The sequence below is a fragment of the Phyllostomus discolor genome, chromosome 9, assembly GCF_004126475.2.
Source record: "Phyllostomus discolor isolate MPI-MPIP mPhyDis1 chromosome 9, mPhyDis1.pri.v3, whole genome shotgun sequence".
Classification (NCBI taxonomy): Eukaryota; Metazoa; Chordata; class Mammalia; order Chiroptera; family Phyllostomidae; genus Phyllostomus; species Phyllostomus discolor.
This window is the reverse complement of record NC_040911.2, coordinates 10,203,844-10,225,043: the sequence shown is the minus strand read 5'-3', so window position 1 is coordinate 10,225,043 and position 21,200 is coordinate 10,203,844. Positions and strand designations below refer to the sequence as shown.

At 47.5% G+C, this 21,200-nt stretch overlaps 1 protein-coding gene across 1 annotated transcript; it reads left to right on the top strand.

Annotated features, from left to right (window-relative positions):
• Positions 1-384: 384 nt before the first annotated feature.
• Positions 385-4,588, top strand: PMAIP1 (phorbol-12-myristate-13-acetate-induced protein 1). Its single transcript, XM_028525010.2, has 2 exons — positions 385-605; positions 3,593-4,588. Exons 1-2 carry the CDS (start codon positions 548-550, stop codon positions 3,697-3,699), a joined length of 165 nt encoding a protein of 54 aa, XP_028380811.1. The 5' UTR covers positions 385-547; the 3' UTR covers positions 3,700-4,588.
• The last annotated feature ends 16,612 nt before the right edge of the window (positions 4,589-21,200 follow it).

The following is a 21,200-nucleotide window of genomic DNA, read 5'->3' as shown; positions in this document are numbered from 1 at the left end:
TTCTGGGGTTTGTTTACAGAAGTCTCTAATTGTGCTTTTATGATAAGGATGAAAATCCCATCCCCCCCCCCCCCCCCCCCCCCCCCGCGCCCCCAATCTCCTGGCGCGACTCCCGGACTCATTCTCGGTCCCAACCCCGTGCTCCCCCAGCCCGGTTAGTTAAGGAAGTAATTTCGGGGCTGAGCCGGGTCTCGCCCCGCGAGCGCTGAGCGCCGCCGTTCGGGAACGTGCCGCGGCAGGTCTCGGAAAGCAGCGCCGGGGTTCCCCGACCCGCCCAGCCCTCCTGCGCGCGCTCTCCTGACCGCGGCAGCCCGGGGGGCGGAGAGAGGGGCGGGCTCGGAGTCAAGTTTCGGTTCGTCACCCGGGAGATAAAAGCTCGGGCTTTCGAGTCCCTAGCCATTTCGGGACCTGAGAGGTTCTAGGGTGCGCACGGAGTCTTTTCTCCATCCCGATCCCGCCTGACCGCCCCGCTCCCAGCTCGCCTCCTGCAGACTCAAGGTTGGGGGACTGAGTTTTCCGGGGTTCTGCAGCCGAGTTCCCGCCAGAGATGCCTGGAAAGAAAGCGCGTAAGAACGCGCAGCCGAGCCCTACGCGGGCCCCGGCAGGTAGGGACCGGAGGGGGCCCGCGGAGATCCTGGCCGGGGCGGGAACTGGGACCGGGGTGGCGGTCTCGGTCGGGGCGGGGTCAGCCGGTCTATTCGGAGCCTCGGGGTCCAGCCAGGTCTGCGACCTTGCACGTGCTTTCGGGGCGCCCTCTGGAAGTTCTAAAGGGGTTTTACCCAAGACCGTGGACACGGCGAGGTAGGTAGGGATCCCGGTGTGGGGCTGGGATGCAGCTGTGGTTTAGCGGATGCAGAACGCCTCTTCTCCTTCGCCTGCCTTCCAGCCCCACTTGCCCTGCCCGGGGGTCACGGGGAGAAAAATGGCAAGTGCGGGCGTCAGCCACGAGGAGAAAGTCCTCCCCAAGGCAGGTGGGGACGCGAGAAGCTTTTGGAGCCTCCTGGCCTCCCAGCGCCCCCCAAGACAGTCCTCTTTCTCCGCAGTCCTGGACTTGGAGGGCCGTGCCCGGGCGCTGTCACTCCCTCCACCCCCAACGCGAACAAAAGCCGAGATAACGCTTTCTACCGTCACAACAGCCCTCCGCAAAGGACCAGTGGAGGGTGGTGGGGGCCTCGCGGGGGCCGTTGCGTTCAGGGGCCCAGAGAGTCTTGCTTCTTTTTTAAGTTATACTATGTGATATTTTAATTAGTTGCGGAGAGGGGATAAGAGAAACAGAATTGGTTCCCAATTTTTTAAATCCATCCAACCCCCTCCCCCAATAGCTCTATCAAATGACTTTTGAGGTCAGCCCCTACCCCCAGCCCTCTTTATAAATTAATTTTTTTCTTTTTTTTTTCTTTTTACTTTAGAGAGGGGAAGGGAAGGAGAGAAACAGGGAGAGAAACATCACTGGTTTCCTTCCACCCACCCCGAACTAGCCACCTTTTAGAACATTGAATCCGCAGCCTTTCAGGAAATCCAACCAGGGGCCTTTCGGTTTGCGGGAGGACACCCAACCTGCTGGGCCATACCTGGCCCTCTTTATAACTCTTATGAAACAAGGCTCAGGGGCGGTAGCAAAGAAGGCAGCAAGGCTTGGGATTTAAAAATATGTGCGGTCATGTTGCTATTACATCAGCAAGTAGTAGCCGCCCCCCTCCCCCCCGCCCCGAAACATACTTTCATTTTATAGGGCGCATACCGGGTGCAGAGGAAGCGGCGCGCTGGCGGTGCGGATGGACATGGCTAAGTGGGCTGCCCTCCCTGGCCCTTGCTTGGGAGGGAAAGGACCTGGGCCGCCTCTGTGATGCCCCATAGCTCTGACCTGTTTTGAAACGGTCTAAGCTTGTGCATAACCTTCCCCCAGCCAACTTCCCAACAAGAAGGAAGGTTCCACTTAAACTTGTTTAGCTAATACTTTATGGAAGTTGAGATATAAGGGACATAAAGCATTGTATTAATTCCAGGCGTACAACACAATGGTTTGATACATGTATATATTGTGAAGTATAATATTTGTATGTATACAGTAAGGTGTACTTAACATCCATGATTACAGATTTCTTTATTAATCCATGTATAGATGGGTGACTGTAACAGAGAGATTCAGGAAACACCTAGGAGCTGTTTTCTGCCTTTCTTTTTTGTGAAAGGAGTAACTTTTCTTATAATTCAAGGCTTCCAAAGTTGTATACAAAATCACAAATTTTTTAGGGTGGTATGTTAATACATGCCACTCACTGAAAACTAGGTCGTTGTCAAAATGTTTAACTCTGTAGCCTGTAGTGAAAGGCATCTTATATTTATTAGGTCTCTTGTTAGGTATTATGAAAATTTTACCTGGCTCTTGTAGAGACAGTAGTCCACTTTATTATGCATTTACAGTTTTTAGTTATTTTGAGCCTAAATTGGGTCTCTGCAGGATCTGTTTATAAACAAACCTGATTTCAATTTTTAGTCATAATGACTTTTAATATTCATAACTGTGATCTTTTTCAAGTGGACCAAAAGACCCTGACTTGCTCTTTGAAGTCTCCAAGAAAACTGAAATTATTGTCGGTATAGATTTGAGGTTAATTTCCCTTACTGAAAAGATTTATTTGAAAATTAGATGATTATGTTTCTTAAATTAGCATTCAGTTAATTACAATATCCCTATTCTAAAAAGTAGTAAACAGGTGAGTCAACCATTACTTCTCCCTACAGGCAATGGATTGGTAGAGGCTGGGTTTGTTGGGAGAATTCGGCTTAGAGGAAAATGTAAACTTTTAACTTCTTTTAGGGAATGTGGACTTACTTTTGGAATACAAGTCTGAGTCTTTTCTGAGAAAATTTCAGAGTGTTGAATACAAGAAAAGAACACAGTTAGATCTGCCTATTAATGAGTGCATAGTCTGAGCTGTGAATTATTGCCACACAAAGCAAACCCAACTTCAAAACAGTGGAAGAGAGCTCAGCCTTGACTTCCGTTCCTCCCACCAAACTTAAGTGAGAGAGAAAAAGGATGATGTCATCTGAAGCCAACCATGTCTCACTAACTGTGGTGCTGGACATTTTAAATGTTTGTATTTGCCTCATCCAAGATGCTGTTTTAAAAATAAGATTTCAAAGTAAATGTCATATTGTCGTTCAACTTTTTAAAAATATATATATTATTTATTTTTAGAAAGGGGAAGGGAGGGAGAAAAAGGGAGAGAAACATCGATGTGTTAGAGAAACAGTCGGTTGCCTCTCATATGCCCCCCACCCGGAGACCTGGCCCACAACCCAGGCCTGTGCCCTGGCTGGGAATCGAACCAGCAACCCTTGGGTTCACAGACGGGTATTCAGTACATTGAGCCACACTGGCCAGGGCTCTTTGTTCAACTTTTGTTGTTGTTTATGAGTCACAACAGGTTTGTCTATGTTGTGTGTGTTCCATCTCACGTTCAGAAAACAGGTGTACATAAGCTAATAAGGGAATTGCTTCATGGGATAATCAACTTGCCACTCTTGCTGGTCACAGTTTGGAATGCTGTCACTTTAATTTCGATGTTTTGTTTTTCTTTTCCAGAGGCCGAAGTTGAGTGTGCCCTTCAGTTAAGGAGAATTGGAGATAAACTGAATTTCCGGCAGAAACTTCTGAATCTGATATCCAAGCTCTTCCACCTAGGAACCTGACTGCTTCGGAAGCCTCCTAGCGGGGAGACTTCTTTCAAACAGGATTCGCCACATTTCCTCTGTCGCAGGAGGGATTGCCTTGTTGTAGAGAAGAATGCGAAGGAGCTCTCAGTTGCTTTCCGATGCCCTTGTTAAATGAAGACGGAATTCGTCTCAGAAGTCATGCTTTGGGGATGTCCGACCATTATAAAAAACTGCTTCGTTTATTTTAAAGCAAGGATGGAGGAGCATCGACAATATGGAATGAATTGTTTATAGATTTTGTTTCTGCTTAGAGAATTGTTCTGGTACTTTTGGGAAGGTTGATGTCCAGCCTAGTGTAAGAGGAGTTCATAAATGACTGGCGTGTGGGTGGGGGCCAAGAAATGGAGCATGTTGGGTGTTTGTCTACTTAGGGTGACAGCTCCAGGACGATGTATATATACTATTGGGCTGATACATATTATCTTGTTCACAGTAAACATTTCGTGGGGGAACACTGACTGTCACAGCGAATGTTAATGTGATAGGTCACTACAACATGTAAAATAATTACGTAATTTGTTTCTTTTGACTTAAAATGTATTGCTTCTGTTCAAATAACCTCTCATGAAGTGTTTTCCTTTTGGGTTGAATAGGAAAGTGTGTAATTTGAAAAAATTTGACCAAAGTGAGTGTTACTTGATGCCAGTAAAATTCTCACAGGTTCAATATGAAAAGATAAAAAGCATGGGGATTTTGGATAACCATGGCGAATTTAAAAAAGTGAATTGGACTTTTTACTGCTATAATTAACTTAGTAAAACAAATCTTCAAAAGTAACTAAGAAAATGTTTCTGAAGAAGTTTCTAGAATCTGTAAAATGCTGTTTTTCATACTCATCAATGTGTACTGTATAAAAACTTTTTAAGAGAAATTAAGCACGTCTTCATAATTGGGTACACTTAAAAAGATGTTTATGTTTACTTACAGTTTACATTCAGTTTTATTTTGTATTAGTTTCAGGTGTATATGATATACTTTTTTTAAAAAAGAGGAATAGCTAGATCCCATATATATACATGAGATTTTCATTCTGCGTAAGCAGTATATATAAAAGTTGCATTAAAGTAAAATGTAGATTCAGAGAAGGGTTTCAGTCATTTCATTTTTTAAAAAGAAAGTCCCCAAATATATATTACAACACGATTGCATTTCAACAAGAATAATCTTATTTATTTTACCTATTTATAATTAAAATATTTTTCGTTAAGCTTAAAAATTTCTAGTAGTTACAGTTTTAGGTCATGAGACAAAGTTTTTGTTATTTTTGAAAGACGTGTTTTATAACTACTTGAACTTCCACGTTAAGAATGTTTTAATATAGGCCAGTGATTTTCAACCTTTTCCATTTCATGGCTCACATAAACTAATGATTAAAATGACTAAATGACTAATGACTGTGGCACATCAAAAAATACATATTTTTTGCTGATCTGACAAAAAATAGCTATACTTTTGAGTCATTCAACTGGACAGTTATTGTTGTGTGGGCTGTTGTAATTTTTTTACTTGACAATCTAAGGGAAAAGAGGTCAGTGCCCCTGACTAAATAGTAAGGTATTACATGTTTTAAAAATTCTTGTGGCACACTGGTTGAAAATTGCTGATATAGGCTATCGTCACTTTAGATTAAAAGGAAAATACCTCAGTATCTACTTTTCTTCAGTATTCTGGCTGTTAGGTTATATAGTTGCAAAGATTTTATTGTGTGTGTGTACCTAGTGGTGGATGTATTTTGCCATTTGGATATTTATGGTCTGTGTGTATATTTATACATGTATATATATACACATATAACTGGATGTTATAGCTATAAACCATTAAAAATTATCACCATTCTTTTCTGTTTATTTTTTTTATTATGTAAGCTACTGAGTATTTGTGACGTAACTATAATGTTGAATTTTATTTTTTAAAGATTTTATTTTAAAATATTTTAATGTGGTTTTCTTTAAAGACTTTATTTTTTTTTTAGAGAGAGGGGGAGAAAGAAAAAGAGAGAAACACCAATGTGTGGTTGCTTCTCGTGTGTCCCCCACTGGGGACCTGGCCCACAACCCAGGCATGTGCCCTGACTAGGAATCGAACCTGTGACCCTTTGGTTTGTAGGTCTGTGCTCAATCCACTGAGTTACACAAGCCAGGACATATTTATTTATTTTTAGAGAGAGGGGATGGGAGATAAAACATCAGTGTGTGGTTGCTTTTCATGTGCCCCCTACTGGGGACCTGGCCTGCATCCTAGGCATGTGCCCTGACTGGGAATCAAACAAGTGACCCTTTCATTTGCAGGCCGACACTCAGTCCATTGAGCCACAGCACAATGTTATATTTTAACTAATTTTCTTCAGCAGGCACCTTTTAGTGGAACCATCCTCTCCAGTTCTGTGTTCGGGATAGAGAAGATAGGCTCATGTGACATGATTTCTGCTCTCCAGAAACTTCCACTTTAAATGGGACAAAAACTAGTAAAAAAATGGGAGATTAATGCCAGGCCTTGAGCACCTTACATGAATGCCCCAAGAGTGGTTTACCTACAGTCGCCTGCAGAAATTAATCACGTAATTGGCGGTGTGGTGAGCCTTGGATGTTTGAGTCTGCCAGGCAAGAGGAACTTCTGTGCAGTTTATTTTCAGACTTTCCCTTCTGCCCCCACCCCGAGCAGCAAGTATTGCTTCACCCGAAGGGAGTCATGTGCGAAGTAGGTGTAACTCAGTGGCCTTCCTGTTTGAGTGTGAGAACTAAAAATTTCTCCCAGTTGGGAGATTAGATCTAGGAACCCGGGAACCACATCTTCCCCACCCTCAAAAGTCTGCTGAAATCGTGGAAAGTAAATCGTCTTCCATAGTGGGGAGGGAACTAGGTACAGGGGGAAGTGAACCGGGACAGATGGCAGCTAGGGACCGGGAAATCCAGGGCCACCAGAAGGCCATAAAAACCGATACCACCGGCTCCCCCAGAGGAAGGACTTTGTAATGCAGGAGGAGCCAGGGAGATGGGGGCTTCATAAAAGGTGGGGTCAATCTGCATTTGATTTGAAGGTCTTGGGAGGAGAAACTCCTGTCCCTAAGCCTCTTTGCATAGCCAGAATGGAACTGTGGGTGTTAATTCGTTTTTGCTAAAAGTACCTTTTTTTTAAAAAAAAAAAAAAGATAAGGAGTTACACAGGAAGGCTTAGACCTCATTCACAGGCTTTAGGTATGAGAACTAGATAATTTGATTACTGCATTTCAATGTCAAAAAATTTCCAACATATTCCCATAACTAATTGTATCCAATGACAACAAGTGTGTAGGTATTGGAAAATACTTGGACTTGCATTTAAACATAAAAGAAAACCTTAATAGTCTGTATACCTGAAAAAAAAATTATCTCTTATCTATCTGCCCATCTGTGAATAAGTCCTTCAGACTGAAGACACTGCACTGTGATTTTGGGTTTTTCAGCAACCCTCCCCCCAGCAGAAATGGGAATCCTGTCCAACCCCTCCAACCCTTGTCAGAGGGAGCGATCTGCTAGGTAGACAGGTAGCAGACACTCTGAAAAGAAAGCGTTGAATGGGAGGCATGAAATGGACAGCGCCCCCGACTCGGGAACCCGCAGCTGAACCCGCAGCAAGGCAGGAGCTGCGTGAGCCCGCACGAGGCCGCCTGCCCGAGCCAGGCACTCCCCTGAAGTCGGGAGGACCAGATCATCGTCAAGGTCACTCGTCTGAAAGAGAAGACTGGATGGCAAAGGGGTCTGAAGAAGGTCCCGACCACATCCCCAGTCCCACTAGCCCCGTTCCTGATCTCATTTCAGGCAGGATGAGAGAACTGGAGGGTGTGCAAAAGCAAATAAGGAGTGGTAGGTAACCCACCCACGCCCCTGCACTGCCCCCTCCCTCAAGCCGGTTTTCTAAATTCTTCTCCCAAACACTGAGTCTAAGTCCTAGAGCAGATTGGGCGGGAAACTTCTTGCACACAGTAAGTGTTTTCTTGGGAATGAGAGTTGCCCGAGCACCCTGGCTTCCCTGAGGGCATGCCAGTCTCTCAGGGCTGCTTCTTCTGTAGGTGCAGCTGAGAACAGACTTGGGTCACCTGACAGAACACACCCCACGGTGTAATCACTTTATCTTCGTGCCATAGGCCGAGGTCCAAGACCGAGGCCTTTGCCAATGCAACCCAGGCATTAATTTAGCTTCTCATGATCTTATGGACTTTCAGAAATCAGTTTATCAAATTCAGAGTGAAACAGTCACACCCACCTTCCGTCTTCTCCCAAAGTGGCAACTTTTTAACACACCAGAGAAGTGAGAGAATTGGGAAGGGTTACAGGTGGGGATTTAGGATGCCTTTTCTTGGAGAGTCTAGACCACCCCCTAAAACTGGACGGTGCATGCCGCCTGGGCTTGGGTTTCGGTTGAAAGTAGAATGTGCTTGGTATGCCTTGTGTTTTAGTAAAAGGTTTTTTATCTTCTTGCCCTGCTGTCTCACTGATTGATCTCTAAGGCAGCTTATTGAGATTTGCTTATTTCCGATTTCACATCTATTTTCAAAATTACCAAGTTCCTCTTCCCGCAATTGTCCTTGGCTTTGGACTTTCAGGTCAGCCCGTCACTTTTCCACTTGCTCTTGGGGGACTCTGGGTCAATTGCTCGATCTCTACTTTCGCATTTAATGCCGTCAAAACACACTCATTTCAGACCGTCCTGGGAATCAGAGGAGGTGGGACTGGGCATGTGCCTGGCCCACAGTCATGCTCAGGAAACATTAGCTTTCCCTTCAAGATGGAAGGTTGGATACTAGCTTCCTTGCAGAGCTCTGGAAGGCCTTGCCCAATTAAGATTATCAGATGAAAATGCAACCATTTGAAGGAAGGCAGTTGGGCAGTGTTGGAGCTGGAGAGGAAGTGGCAGTTTTTCCCTTGATGAAGCCATCTGGTTTTAATAGCTAACCTCTTAGTGACCGTCAAACCCTCATTTTCGACCCATACATAATAGATGTCTTGACTACTGTTGAACTACCTGAAGCCTCTCGCATAGTCATCTAAAAATCTGGGTCTTGATCAAGAACTAGGAAGATCTGGTCTAGTTATTTTGGACTTGGACCTTAGGTTTGGGGAAGGCTTCCAGGGCACAGGGAGTCCTGAAGGGCTGGGGTTGGGGGCTCCCCCCCGAGATGAAACTGAAACTCTGTTCATTTGGAGGAGGAAGTTCAAATCCTGGTGGCTTTGTTTTTGGCTTTGGGGAACCAAGCTGCGTTGCCCACAGGGTTTCCAGAGGGCCTCGTGAAGTCCGTATTCACGTGGACAGAACTCCCCCAAAACAAGATAAATACAACGCCCGGATGCCTCTGATGCGCCAAGGCGTTTTAGAAATGCAATTTTATTATTTCATCTGCTGCTCGCGACACTTCTGTTGGGAAAACACGACCCTCTTCCACACTTTATGGTAGAGGAAGTCGCCTCCGGGGATCGCAATCTGCCTCGCCGTCAATGGGCAAACGAGTGGGAGACGCAGGATTTGAACTGGTGGCTTTCTGCTGCCTTCAAAACCGTCTTCTCCAGGCACCGCGCTACGAGTTCTCCCACGCGGGGCTGGGGAGGGGCACCCTCACAGAGCAAGGCTGGTTGTTTTCCAGCCCAGAGCGTCATGAGAAACGGCCAAGCTGTACACCCCTGGGTTTTCTGACAGTGCAAGTCTGGCTATCCAGCAGCCGTGTGTGAAAAAGACCGCGAAGAGCGGCTGCACTTGGAACTCCCCTCGCGCGCCGCTCCGCCTCTCCTTTCCAGCCTCCCGCGATGGGCACGCAGCCTCTGGCGAGGGTCTCCCGCTTTTCGGAGAGCGAGCCGGTCGGGAAGGCGAGCCTCTCGTTTCCGGGGGGGGGTTTTTGTGATGGACGGGTCTGGGATTCATTCTGAAACACGCACTCCCCACCGGCTCGCTTTTTTTTTTTCCCCAGGTGACGCCAACACAGCACCTACGGAGAAGGACCTGCAGGAGCCCTTTGTCTTGGGAAAGAAAAGGGCTCGACGAGACGGTCAAAACAGCAATTTGTGTGTTTTGTCGGCTGCCCCGGATCCGCCGCCCTGTTTCGGCACAGCCAAGCAGAAATTGTTGCCACCATTATTATTTTTTTTTTTAAAGAAAGCCCAAACAATAGAAGGCATCACAATTAACCAGTCTGCATTCTTGATGATTCATTTGCACAAGAGTTGCAGGAGGGGCAGGGAGCCGCGGGTGGCTGTGTCGATTGTGAAAGATCCTCCATCTTCAGGAAACATACACATTTATCAGCTCATCAGAAAGCAGAGCCCCACAGAATTCCCCCTTTGCTCATTGTTCAAAAAAAAAAAAAAAAAAAAAAAAAGAGAGAGAGAGAGAGAACAGAACGCAGCACCTGCAACTCATGTGAGAAAAAGGCTTCCTTTCACCCTTGACATTTTTACTGTTGCCTCATAAACAAAGAATAATGGATTTCTGAAAATTAGCGAGGCAAGCCTAAAAACGTTTACTTGACTTTAAAAACGCAGTCGTGGAAGATTTTACACGGGAGCCGGGCTCCCACTGCGGAGACGGCTCCCTGGGGCCCCGGGAAAGTCCCGGCCGGGATGGTGAATCCGGGCTTTCCCCCCAGACTGGGACATAAAGCAGGAGGAAGGATGTTAACAGGGCCTGGGTGTGGCTTACCTGCAAGCCACACGTTTTCAGTAAAAAGTTGGCTCAGGGAAAAGCGCATCTGTCTACCTGTTTTGAAACACTCCCTGCTGTAATTTTTCAACCCAGATCGACTTGTAGTTGCACTGGAGTTCTCCTCTGAGTAACTGTGGCTGCTGGGGCACAGGTAGGGGCCTCTGTCTCTATGGTAACATTTGCCTGCTTCGTCCCTAAAGGCTACGGAAACCTTCCTGGTCCCCGGTGGCCTGGGACTGTTCTGGTTTTAAGACGGAGCCCCATGTCCTAGAGATGCCCTCTGTCTCGGGTCAACCAGAGTCATCAACTGGTCACCCTTCTTCTACGGCTGTCCTGTGCTGGCACGCGTACCTCCAGCAGATTTAACTCTGAGGACCTCTGTCTAAACACCTATCTTTCCCTACTCTGGCCCCCCTCTGTGAGAAGGGGCTGAGCCAAGCCGGGTGGAATCGCAGGCATCTCGAGGGGATTAGCAGAGGTCAAGGACAAAGTGCCCTCTGGCCAGGGCCTGGCAGCTAGTAAACCCCCAACAAACAGTTGCTGAAAACCACGGGGATCACGAAGAGTTTGCAAAAGCCACGTGTTCTCACGACGGTGCTGGAATCATGAAGTACATTCTGAGCGACGAGATGGAGAAGATACCCCCTCCGATTTACGGGTTTTCCAGGTTAGCTGAGGAGACAGATAAAGCAGCTGTCCCGTTGTTAATAGTCATGCACCAGGAAGGTGGGCACTGGGGAAAAAGAAGCAAGTCAGGGAGGCTCAGGTATTCTTTTTTTTACTTCAAGTAAAGAAAGATGTTTATTAAGAAAGTTATTTCACGGTCAAAATGACCGTCTGCAGTGACGGGCCCCCCAAGTCCTCTCTGGGACGCGTCTCCACAGGCGAGTCTTCCTCCAGCCCACGGTTTTTCCTGGTCTGTAATCTGTCTCCCATCTCCGCTCTTTCATAGATAACTGCTTTCTTAAAGGTCACTAGCGGCCTCGTTGCCACATCCCCGGGCCTCTTTTTCTGTTGCATCTCCCTCGCCTCTGGGCATCCCCGTCCCCTTCAAACTTCTCTAAAATGATTAGCATACCACACCAGGGACCTTATTAACAAGTTCCTCTTTTCTCTTCTTCTTTAAATGTCAATTTCCCAAGGTTCTGCTTTCAACAGCTTCCCTAAGACTAATGACCTCAGGTGCGCTCGCGCGCGCGCTCTCTCTCTCTCTCTCTCTCTCTCTCTCTCTCTCTCTCTCTCTCTCTCTCTCTCTCTCTCTCTTTCAGCTCCTTGATTTCCAATTTTCATTTCCACCTGGCTTCTCCCCCGGGCCTGGGCCTGCCTCCGTCTCCCTGCCGGATTTCTTTACTTTCTAGAGTTTGTTTATGCTTTCCACTAACTTTGGATCCCTTTCCTTCTCCCCTTTGCTGTTTAAAGCTCTTTTATCTTTCAAGGCCCACGTCAAAAGCCATTTCCTTTGAGAAGTACTTCAGATCGCCCAGATCCGAAAAGACATTCTATCTTTTATGTTTCCATAGGACAGTCTTCTGATCATGACCCAACACTTATTTCATACACATTTATGTTAATGAACCTTATGTTTGCTTCTCCAAGTGGATTATAAGCTCCTACAGGTATAACAGGGATCTAATTTGGGTTTTAATGCCCAGTATCATTTAGCCAAATGGCATTTGTTTATCTATAAAATAATTTTGACCATATGTGTCAAGAACTACGTTTGACACTGGAGACACAGAGGTAAAATAACCAAGAATACAGATCACAGCCTGAATGTCTTAAAGTGTAGTGGGGACACCAAGACAAAAACAGATAATGACAAATAATCTTTGAAGCACATTGTTAAGAGTTGAGCTGAAAGTGCTGTGGGAGGTTTGAGGTTCTCGGGTAGTGTGTGTGTGTGTGTGTGTGTGTCGTGAGCTTTTGAAGTCTTCATGGAATAGACATTGTCTGAGATGAGTGTATTAGTTACAGATTGCTGTGTAACAAATTGCCCCACATTTAGCAGCTTAAAACAAGATGCATTTCTTATCTCACAGTTTCTGTGGATCAGGAGTCAGGCATGAATTAGCTGGGTCTTCTGTGAGGATGGAATCAAGGTGTTGATCACGTCTGTGGTCTCAGTCTGAAGGACTAAACAGGGAAGGGTTTACCCCCAAGCCCTCACGTGTGGCTGTTGGGAGGACTCTGTTCTTTTGCATTTGGTGGACTGAGGGCCTCAGTGCCCAACTGGCTTCAGTTTCTTAACACGTGGGCTTCTCCAGGTTGCTTCATCGGAGCATCAGAGCCAGTACTTGGGAAGAATGGGGGAGAGAGAGAGAGAGGGAGGGAACACACAAGATGGAAGTCAGTCTTTTATAACCTGGTCATGGAAGTGACTTTTGCTTTTATCCCTTTAGCTACACTCCATGTGTTAGAAACAGGTCACTGGGCCCAACCCACACTCAAGGGGAGGGGAGAACGCAGGGCGGGAACAGCAGGAATGGCGATTCTTGAAATCCACTTTAAGAGGCCTTCCACCACCACCACGAGTCCCAAGGAATGTGAAGGTAAGGAACCCTTTTCTCCCAGAGGAACCAGGATGAACAAGTGCACGATGAGGAGAACAGCATGGCATGGGAGACGCTTTGGTGCTGCCGGTTTGTAAAGGTGAAGGCTGGAGAGATAGGTCAGCCCTGGTTTGTCAAGTAGGGACTTGGGCTGGCGGAATGATTGTGCTCATAACTCAGTGTGTGTCTATATAAAAGGATGGATTTTAGAGAAATAAGTCTAAAATCCGGGCATCTAGAGAGGATATTGTTGTAGAAAGAGGATGAAGGACTCAATGTTGGCAGTGGTTTGGGGTAGGAAAAGAGGAGACAGATTTGAGACATAAAGAAAAGGTAACGTTGATTGCCTTTTTAAAAAAGATTTTATTTATTTTTAGAGAGAGGGCAAGGAAGGGAGAAAGAGAGGGGGAGAAACATTGATGTGAGAGAGAAACAGTGATCAGTTGCCTCTTGCACGTGCCCCAACCAGGGACCTGGCCTGCAACCCAGGCACGTGCCCAAACCCGAAATCCAGCTGGCCACCTTTTGATCTTTTGGTTCATAGGACGATGCCCAGTCCACTGAGCCACCAGTCAGGGTGACTTCCTTCCTTCCTTCCTTCCTTCATTCTTTCCTTCCTTCCTTCCCCCCTCCCTCCCTCTCTTCCTTCCTTTCTCTCCCTCGCCCTCCTGCATTTGTGGGACAGTCAGGTGGAAACATCTGTACTGAAGTAGAACATTCCTAAAAGGCAGAGCAGAGGATAGTCTCAGAAGAAATATCTTCAGTAAGTCAGGAAGGCAGTGGATAGATCCCCAGTGGCTCATGTGTGTGGCTTCTGCCCCCACAGCTAAATCCCTGGGGCAACTAGGAGGTATATTAGTTTCCTAGGGCTGCCTTCCAATGTGCCACAAATCGGGTGGCTTAACACAGCAGAATAAATCAACATACCTCTTTGGGGGACACGAGTCAACCCATGACATCTCTCTTTATTAGTTGCCCTAAAAACAAAAGGTCTAGTTTAGGATTAGTAAACTTCGCTAGGGCCAGTTTCAACACACTGATGAGTTCAAGTATTACAACACGATTTGCTGAGACCTGCTCAGTGAAGATAAACAGCAGTAATGGTCTTCCCCACTGTTTCCCCAGGTTCAGTAGAAAAAATCGCTTCTGGTGAATGCCCACCACGAAGAGAGGAAGAATGCTGAGCGCTGCCCTCCTTATTGCTGGGCTGGGCCTCCCTCACTGTTTGCCTAGCGGGATGTCTGAGCTCATGAAGGAATCTTGGGTGTCAGTGTCTCCTCTGAAATTGTGTATAAGAAGGGTTTTTTTTCTCTTGTGCAGAGAGGAATTGGGATTGCAATTGGAGTTGTCAAGGGAGCCTCTGACCAAACAATATTCAGCAGCCATTGGTCTGGGTTGTGGTGGTTCCTACATTTACCTGCACACGCGAATCCCCTGTGAAGATTTAAAATGTTCCTTCCAAGCCCAGGGATCCGGATTCAGTGGGTTCCAGGAGGGGCTGGCACATGGGTAGTTTGCAAGCTCTGCAGGTGGTTACAGTGGGCAGCTGGGCTGAGAACGGCTGCACCAGCTGATCCCTTCCCCTTCTGACTGCCAATATTCAGGTTTTGACCCCTGACCCTTGAAGCAGTCATGCATGCCCATCAAAACAGCGCGATGGGGGAGGGGCCCAGAGCGGGGAGGGCTTGTCGAACCCAGGAGTGTTATGATTTTAGGGATGTCTGGTGGACGTTTCAGGAACTCCCCTCAGGCTCCAGGCAGTTTCTGCCATTGCACGGCCCTGGGGAGGAGGGCGGGTGTCTGCCTCCTGAAGCCTCTTGCCCCTGCTCCCTGCACCAGACGGTTTTAGGAAGAATCACAGCACCCCTGCAGTGAGAGGGAGTGGCCAAGCAATGCTGCCAACTAGGTTTGGTGGGGGTAGCAAAGGGAAAGGAGGCCCATGGAGGATGAAGGCAGGGCCTCTAATGTGGACCTCAAAAGTGGGCCAGTTTGCAGGCCTGTGGATCCTGAAAATGGGCCCCGGCTGCCTTTGTAGGGTGACTCAGCTAATTCTCCAGGGTTCTTCCCCACCCAGCCCCAAGCCGGTGAAGGGGAACAAGCAGACAGATAAGTTAACAGGACTTGAAAAAGATTTCAGCTACTCGTGTCAGATATAGACGTACCTTTACTTGTTTAATTACATAGCCACAAAAATAATCTGATAACTCACACTTCCCTACTTTTCTCTGGCGACTGGTATTGTGCAAGTCTGGGATCTCTCTGCTGACCACACACAATCCCAGGCTGGAGGGAGACTCAGATAAGACGTCAGCCCACAGCTGGCTGCCCACACACCCAGCGACACACTGGCCCGGCCCTGTGTCGTTTATCTTTCTGCAGACAGGAAAGCTGGCTGGCGGGTGTTAGGGATCTGGTCAGGGACAGGGCCCTTGGGGACTTCAAACTGCTGTGTGGAAGCTGGGATGACTCAGGCTGTGGTCTGCTGCCAGCTCGGCTGGGCTTGGCAGGGCGGGGTCGAATGCACTTGAGCACAGGAGTTCCCCCCCCCCCCCCCAAAGCCCCGTTGGTCTATTTTAAGCTACAGGGTCCTAACAAGCTGGTAGGAACTGCAGAGTTGTCTGGGGAGTGAGGAAAGATCAAATCCTGTCTCTAGGGCCCTGTTTCAATAATAACCCCTTCCGATGGCTTGATGTGCACCAGCTGCTGCATTAAGTGCTTTGTAAGTATGATTTCATTTAATCCTTTCCAACAGGATTAAATGATACTCGGGGCTAAGTGTGAGTATCCCCACTTTCAACAAGGGGGGGGGGACATTGAAGATGACAGGATTTGGGAACCTGCCCAAGGTCAGAAGACTAAATGCAGAGGTAGGAACAGAACCAAGGTGGCTCTGATTCCCAAGCGGTGTCCTTGGTCCTCACGCTCGAGCTGCCTGGGACCTCTCCCTGTGGGGCATCGATTCAGTGAGCATCGTTGGGAGCCTGCGGCACGCCAGGTGCTTGGCTAGGCACGGTGGAGAAGGTAAAGGCTGTTGCACATGCCCTTGTTATCCAGGAGCCACTGGCCTTTAGAGGAACTACCTGGGTAAACTGGAAAGTGCTCTTTTGAGTTTCAGTTCCATGCCCTATCGGTGGTGTGACGCCGGCTCATTTGTGCAGGCTGGGATTCCTTTTGTTCACCTGTGAGGTGGAGATAACAAGACTATTGTGAATCCAGACAAGAGAAGGGATGGGGGCAGTGTGCTGAAAAGTCACAGGTGCTCGGAAAGGAAAACTTCATTCCATTTCACATGAAATCCCGGTTTTAGTTGGGCTGGTTCGGAAGCGAAGTAGTCAGACCAAGCTCAGGGGTCTTGATGCACCCAAGACCCCTCTCTTCCTATTACATTTCATGTCCTGTCACTCCACTGTCCAGTGCTGGCAACTGTACCTTCTGAGTGCAGACAGAATAGGACTCTTATGGGTTCTCCTGCAGTCGGAGCCACCACCATCCCTCACCTGGGTCGTTGTACTGGCCTCCCACCTGGCCGCCTGCTTCTGCCTCAGGCTCTGCTCAAATGTCACCTGATCGTCCTCCACGCCTCTGAGTACCCTTTGAAAAATTGCACCATCATTCCCTGTACCCCAGCCCTGAATCTTCATCCTTCCCCACCACTTGACGTAGACTCGTGGGTTTGTTAAGTCTGACGCCCACTCTGGAATGTGGGGCCCCTGGAAGCAGGGGCTTTGTCTTTTCTGTGTATGGCTCTACTGCCAGGACCTTGAACCTGGCGAGCAATAGGTATGACCCTGCCTGACCCCTTTCAGTTCATTCTTAACATAGTCTGCCCTTCTTCAATTACATTTTTAACATTAAAAAATTCAGAAAGGTAGAAAAAAAGGGGAAGAAATTTACCCATGATGGCAGTCCCAGAAATAATCACCAATACATTTAAAACAATTTTAATGTTTTAATATAATACTAAGAGTATTTTATTTTAGTTATTTAAAAATCTTAAACATTGGTTTTAGAGGGAGAGTGGAAGGGGGGAGAGAGAAACATCGACTTATTTATGCATCCATTGGTTGTTTCTTGTATGTGCCCTGACTGGGGATTGAACCCACAACCTTGGTGTATTGGGATGATGCTCCAACCAACTGGGCTACCAGGCTAAGATATTAACAGTATTTTAATTACAAACCCTCTTTTCTTCATATATGTTCTAAATTTTGATGTTTTGCTTAAAGCATTTGAACAGTAGAGTGGCCCAAAGTTGGGATCCATGCTTAGCATTGTCAATAAGTTTAGCATCGTCAGCTGACCCGTAGCCAGATGTTCTGAGAATGTGGAACCTCAGAAGCCCATAACACATTGTGGGTGCTCACTATGTGTATGATGCACTGGTAGCACACCACGTGTTATTCACATATTCATGATTAATTCATTAATAAACCACCCACTCAACACCTACCGTGGGCTGTGCATGCCATTTCCTGTCTCAGCCAGAACCTTGAGTTTTCATTGTGCTGATGCAGTTGCACTATCGTGCAGAAGCTGTGGTTGTGGTATAGGGGAAGGAAGATGGCTTGATTCATGGCGGTGGGTGACTTTTGTGACAAAGCCTATGAGCACCAAGGATACACTCACCGGTTGCTTCTCGGATGTGGCCATGACTGGAGACTGAACCCACAGCACTGGTGTATTGGGATGGCACTCTAACCACCTGAGCCACCTGGCCTGGGCAGGATGTGATATTCTGAAGTGGAGAAAGCCTTAGACTCACAGACACTTGGGAATCAGGATCTGGTCCAGACGTTGCACCTAATTTGCTAGGAGCAGTTGGAAAGTCACTCATTCTCCTGATGCCAGTCCCCACAGTGAGAAAATGTCAGGGTAGCGTGGGGTGTGCGTGTCTCTGTGTGTGTGCATGTGTGTGTGTGTGTGTTTGGGGTAATTCCATAAGTCCCATCAAAAATTAATAATCTTGGCCAATTTTCTTTCTTTTTTTAACATTTATTCTTTTTTTAAAAGATTTTATTTATTTATTTTTAGAGAGGAAAGGGAGAGAGAAAGAGAGAGAGAAACATCAATGTGCGGTTGCTGAGGGCCATGGCCTGCCACCCAGACATGTGCCCTGACTGGGAAACGAACCTGCGACACTTTGGCTTGCAGCCCGTGCTCAATCCACTGAGCTACTTGGCCAGTTTTCTTGAGATTGGACACCTAGTCTAAAAGCTGAATGCAGGAATTCATCAAACCAAACCATCCTCCTGCCTAAACAGCCAAACACCCAAACCCGCCTCAGCAACATCTACCTTCTCCCGCTCAGATTCCCTGGAACAGGCCGAGCCCTGGAACACAGCTCCTAGCGCTGCTTTGTGTGCGTGTTTGCCCATCTCTGGCCACCTCTGAATCCGAGGACGGTTCTCTGGTCTTTGTCAGGGCCTCCCATCCCCAGGGAAGGGTAAAAAAAAAAAAATGGGAATCCAACCCACCTTCAATAATAGTCTGAGCCGGGACCACCTATGGCTTCCCGTGACTCACAAATCCGTAATGTCTTATCAGTGATGGGAGCTTTGTACAACACTCTGGCCTTGAAGCTTGGCCAGTACCTGCCACTTATATATCCTTTCAAGTTTTTAATGTTGTAAACATACCATGCGGTTGACTTTTATCTTGTTCAAGCTGCTGTGAAACACAGGGGAGTCGGCCGTCCTGGGCTGGCTGATGTTTCATTCTATGTCAAATGTAGTCTTTGTAAGCCTCCTTCAACATTGTTATAATCCTTCTCCATGGCTGTAGCTCTGACTGGAACACCCTGGATGGCATGTGCCTTTGGAATGCCACCCAACAGAGCCACGCTTTATCTGCAAGAGGACACCAATGCCCGGTAACCCATAAACCTCCTGTCATCTCTGAGGGGTGTTTCATTTCACCCGATGGCAGGCGACTTCTCTGTCGAGTACAGTGGGACCACATGGTCCTATCGGATTCCTTGCCAGGGACTCCCAGAGGAGGACAGATTGCCTTTGGCTGTAAACGTTTCCTTAGATAACTTGTAGCTTTCATTGATTGTTTTCTCCCGCAGCCGAACAACACGGGGGTGACGTTCTTCCAGCTCTTTATTTTGATAGCACGGCAGGAAGAGGCTTTGATATAGTAACAGGTTTTGGTGGGTGGCCCCATGAACCTTCTGCCTTTGGGCAGACACAAGCCAAGCTCTGTTGCCTCTAGGGAGACTTGTCCTAGCAGACCAGAGAAACCAGGACCAAACGCTCAGCTTCTAGTTTCCAAAGATGAAAAAGATTTGGAGGAATAGATGGGCAAGCAGAGCTGGTTCTCTCACCTCTGAAGACCGGATGAAGTTGTCCCGGACAGGAAAGATTTGAAGAGGGGAAGCGTTCAGTGAGGTCAGGACAAGGGACCAAACGTGCATGGTGGCAGGGTCAGCCGCAGCAAGCACTGCCTGCCTCCGGCACAGGAAGCTGGGGGCTCACAGGCGGGATCTATGCCTGCCCAGCCCTATTGACGAGCACCCTTCATCTCCTTCGTGCCTTGAGTGCCCATCCCTTCAGGGAGACCGCCCACAGGCAACACTTTCCTATATCCTCAATCTCTGCTCTTGTGGCTTTTCCCTGCTCAGTGAGGGAGACCACCCTTTTAGCCGGCCAGGACATGGAAGCTGCCAGGAAGGCGACTTTCTAGCTCCTCTCGTTCTTCCCTTAAAGTCCCAGTGTGTGCCTGCAGAGAGGAGACTGCTGGGTGTTGGCCGTCCCTCTGCTGTGAGCCATCACACTTCGACAGGCCTGCTAGAGACTGTGAAGCAGTCAGAATATGGGGCTTACTAATTTACTGCAAGTTAACTAATTCAGATGTGTCATTTCTGTAATCCTTTCAGGCACACAGGAGAACCAGAACTACTCCTTGCTTCTAAAGAAAATTTATTTGTTGAGCGTGGGCTGCGAACCAAAGTGTCGCAGGTTCGATTCCCAGTCAGGGTACATGCCTGGGTTGCAGGCCGTGACCCCCAGCAACCGCACATTGATGTTTCTCTCTCTCTCTCTTTCTCCCTCCCTTCCCTCTCTAAAAATAAATAAATAAAATCTTAAAAAAAGAAAATGTATTCGTACAATTTAGCATCAATGTTATTAATTCATTACAGAGCCTGATGTGCATGGTCAGTCTTACCCATCATTTCTCCTTTCGTGCGCCCTTTCTTTTCCCCTCACTTGAAGCTAGTACATGTTCACACCTGAGTTGAACAGACAAACTCAGTGGGGGGTGATTGAGTTTTCTTTCACTTGAGTATTGTTCAGTGCAGCCTAACTGCTAGGCACAATCCCAAAATACTGATGTGAGTTAGCAAAACGAAAATGTCGCTTGTTGGACATGTGACATCCAATGCTCATGTGTCTGGCTGAGGGGTGCTGCAGGCTTCTCTCTTCCACGGGGTGATTCGGGGATCCAGGAGCTTGTGGCTCCACCCTCTTTGGGCTTCAAGGTCACTGTTATGACCTGCATTGTTCCCCCTCAGTTCATATATTGAAAGTTTAACCTCCAGTAACTCAAAATGGGACTGTGTCTGGAGATAGGGCCTTTTGAGAGGTGGTTAGGTTAAAACGAGGCTATTAGGGTGAGTCTTAATCCAGTCTGACTGGTGTCATATACTGGGAGAGGACATTTGGACACCCACAGAGACACTAGGAGAGAAAGGACTCATGGACACGGATGACAATGTGGTGATTGAGGGGTGGGTGGAGGCGGGAGAGGTGTAAGGGGGATAAGTGGTCATGGGAAAAATACAATAAAAATAAAAAATAAAAAAAAATTTTAACGTTTGCTAATGGGGGAAAAAAGAGAGAGCGTGAGAGACACTAGGGAAGCTCATACATCCACGGAGGACAGATCGCGAAGATACAGGGAGAAGCCGAGCAAGCCAAGGAGGAGGCCTCAGGAGAACGCGAACCTGCCGACACCTTGACCTTGACCTTGACCTTCCAGCTTCCAGCATTGTGGGAAAATAAATTTCTGTTGTCTAAGCCATGTGGTCTGCGTATTTGTTATGACAGCCCAGCCAGGCTGATAGAGTCAATTTGTCATCATCTTGGGAAGAAATAAGGAGAGAGGGAGGCCAGAGAGCCCGTCCGGGAGCTCCCCGTGGGCCACGCCGATGAGCGGCGCCTGTGCCGGGCAGCGTTCCCATCGGTCGCCCCGACTCAGCACTGAGTCGTGGGTGACGGTGGTTTCGCAAGTGCTCGCTTACCGTTACTCTCTAAATTG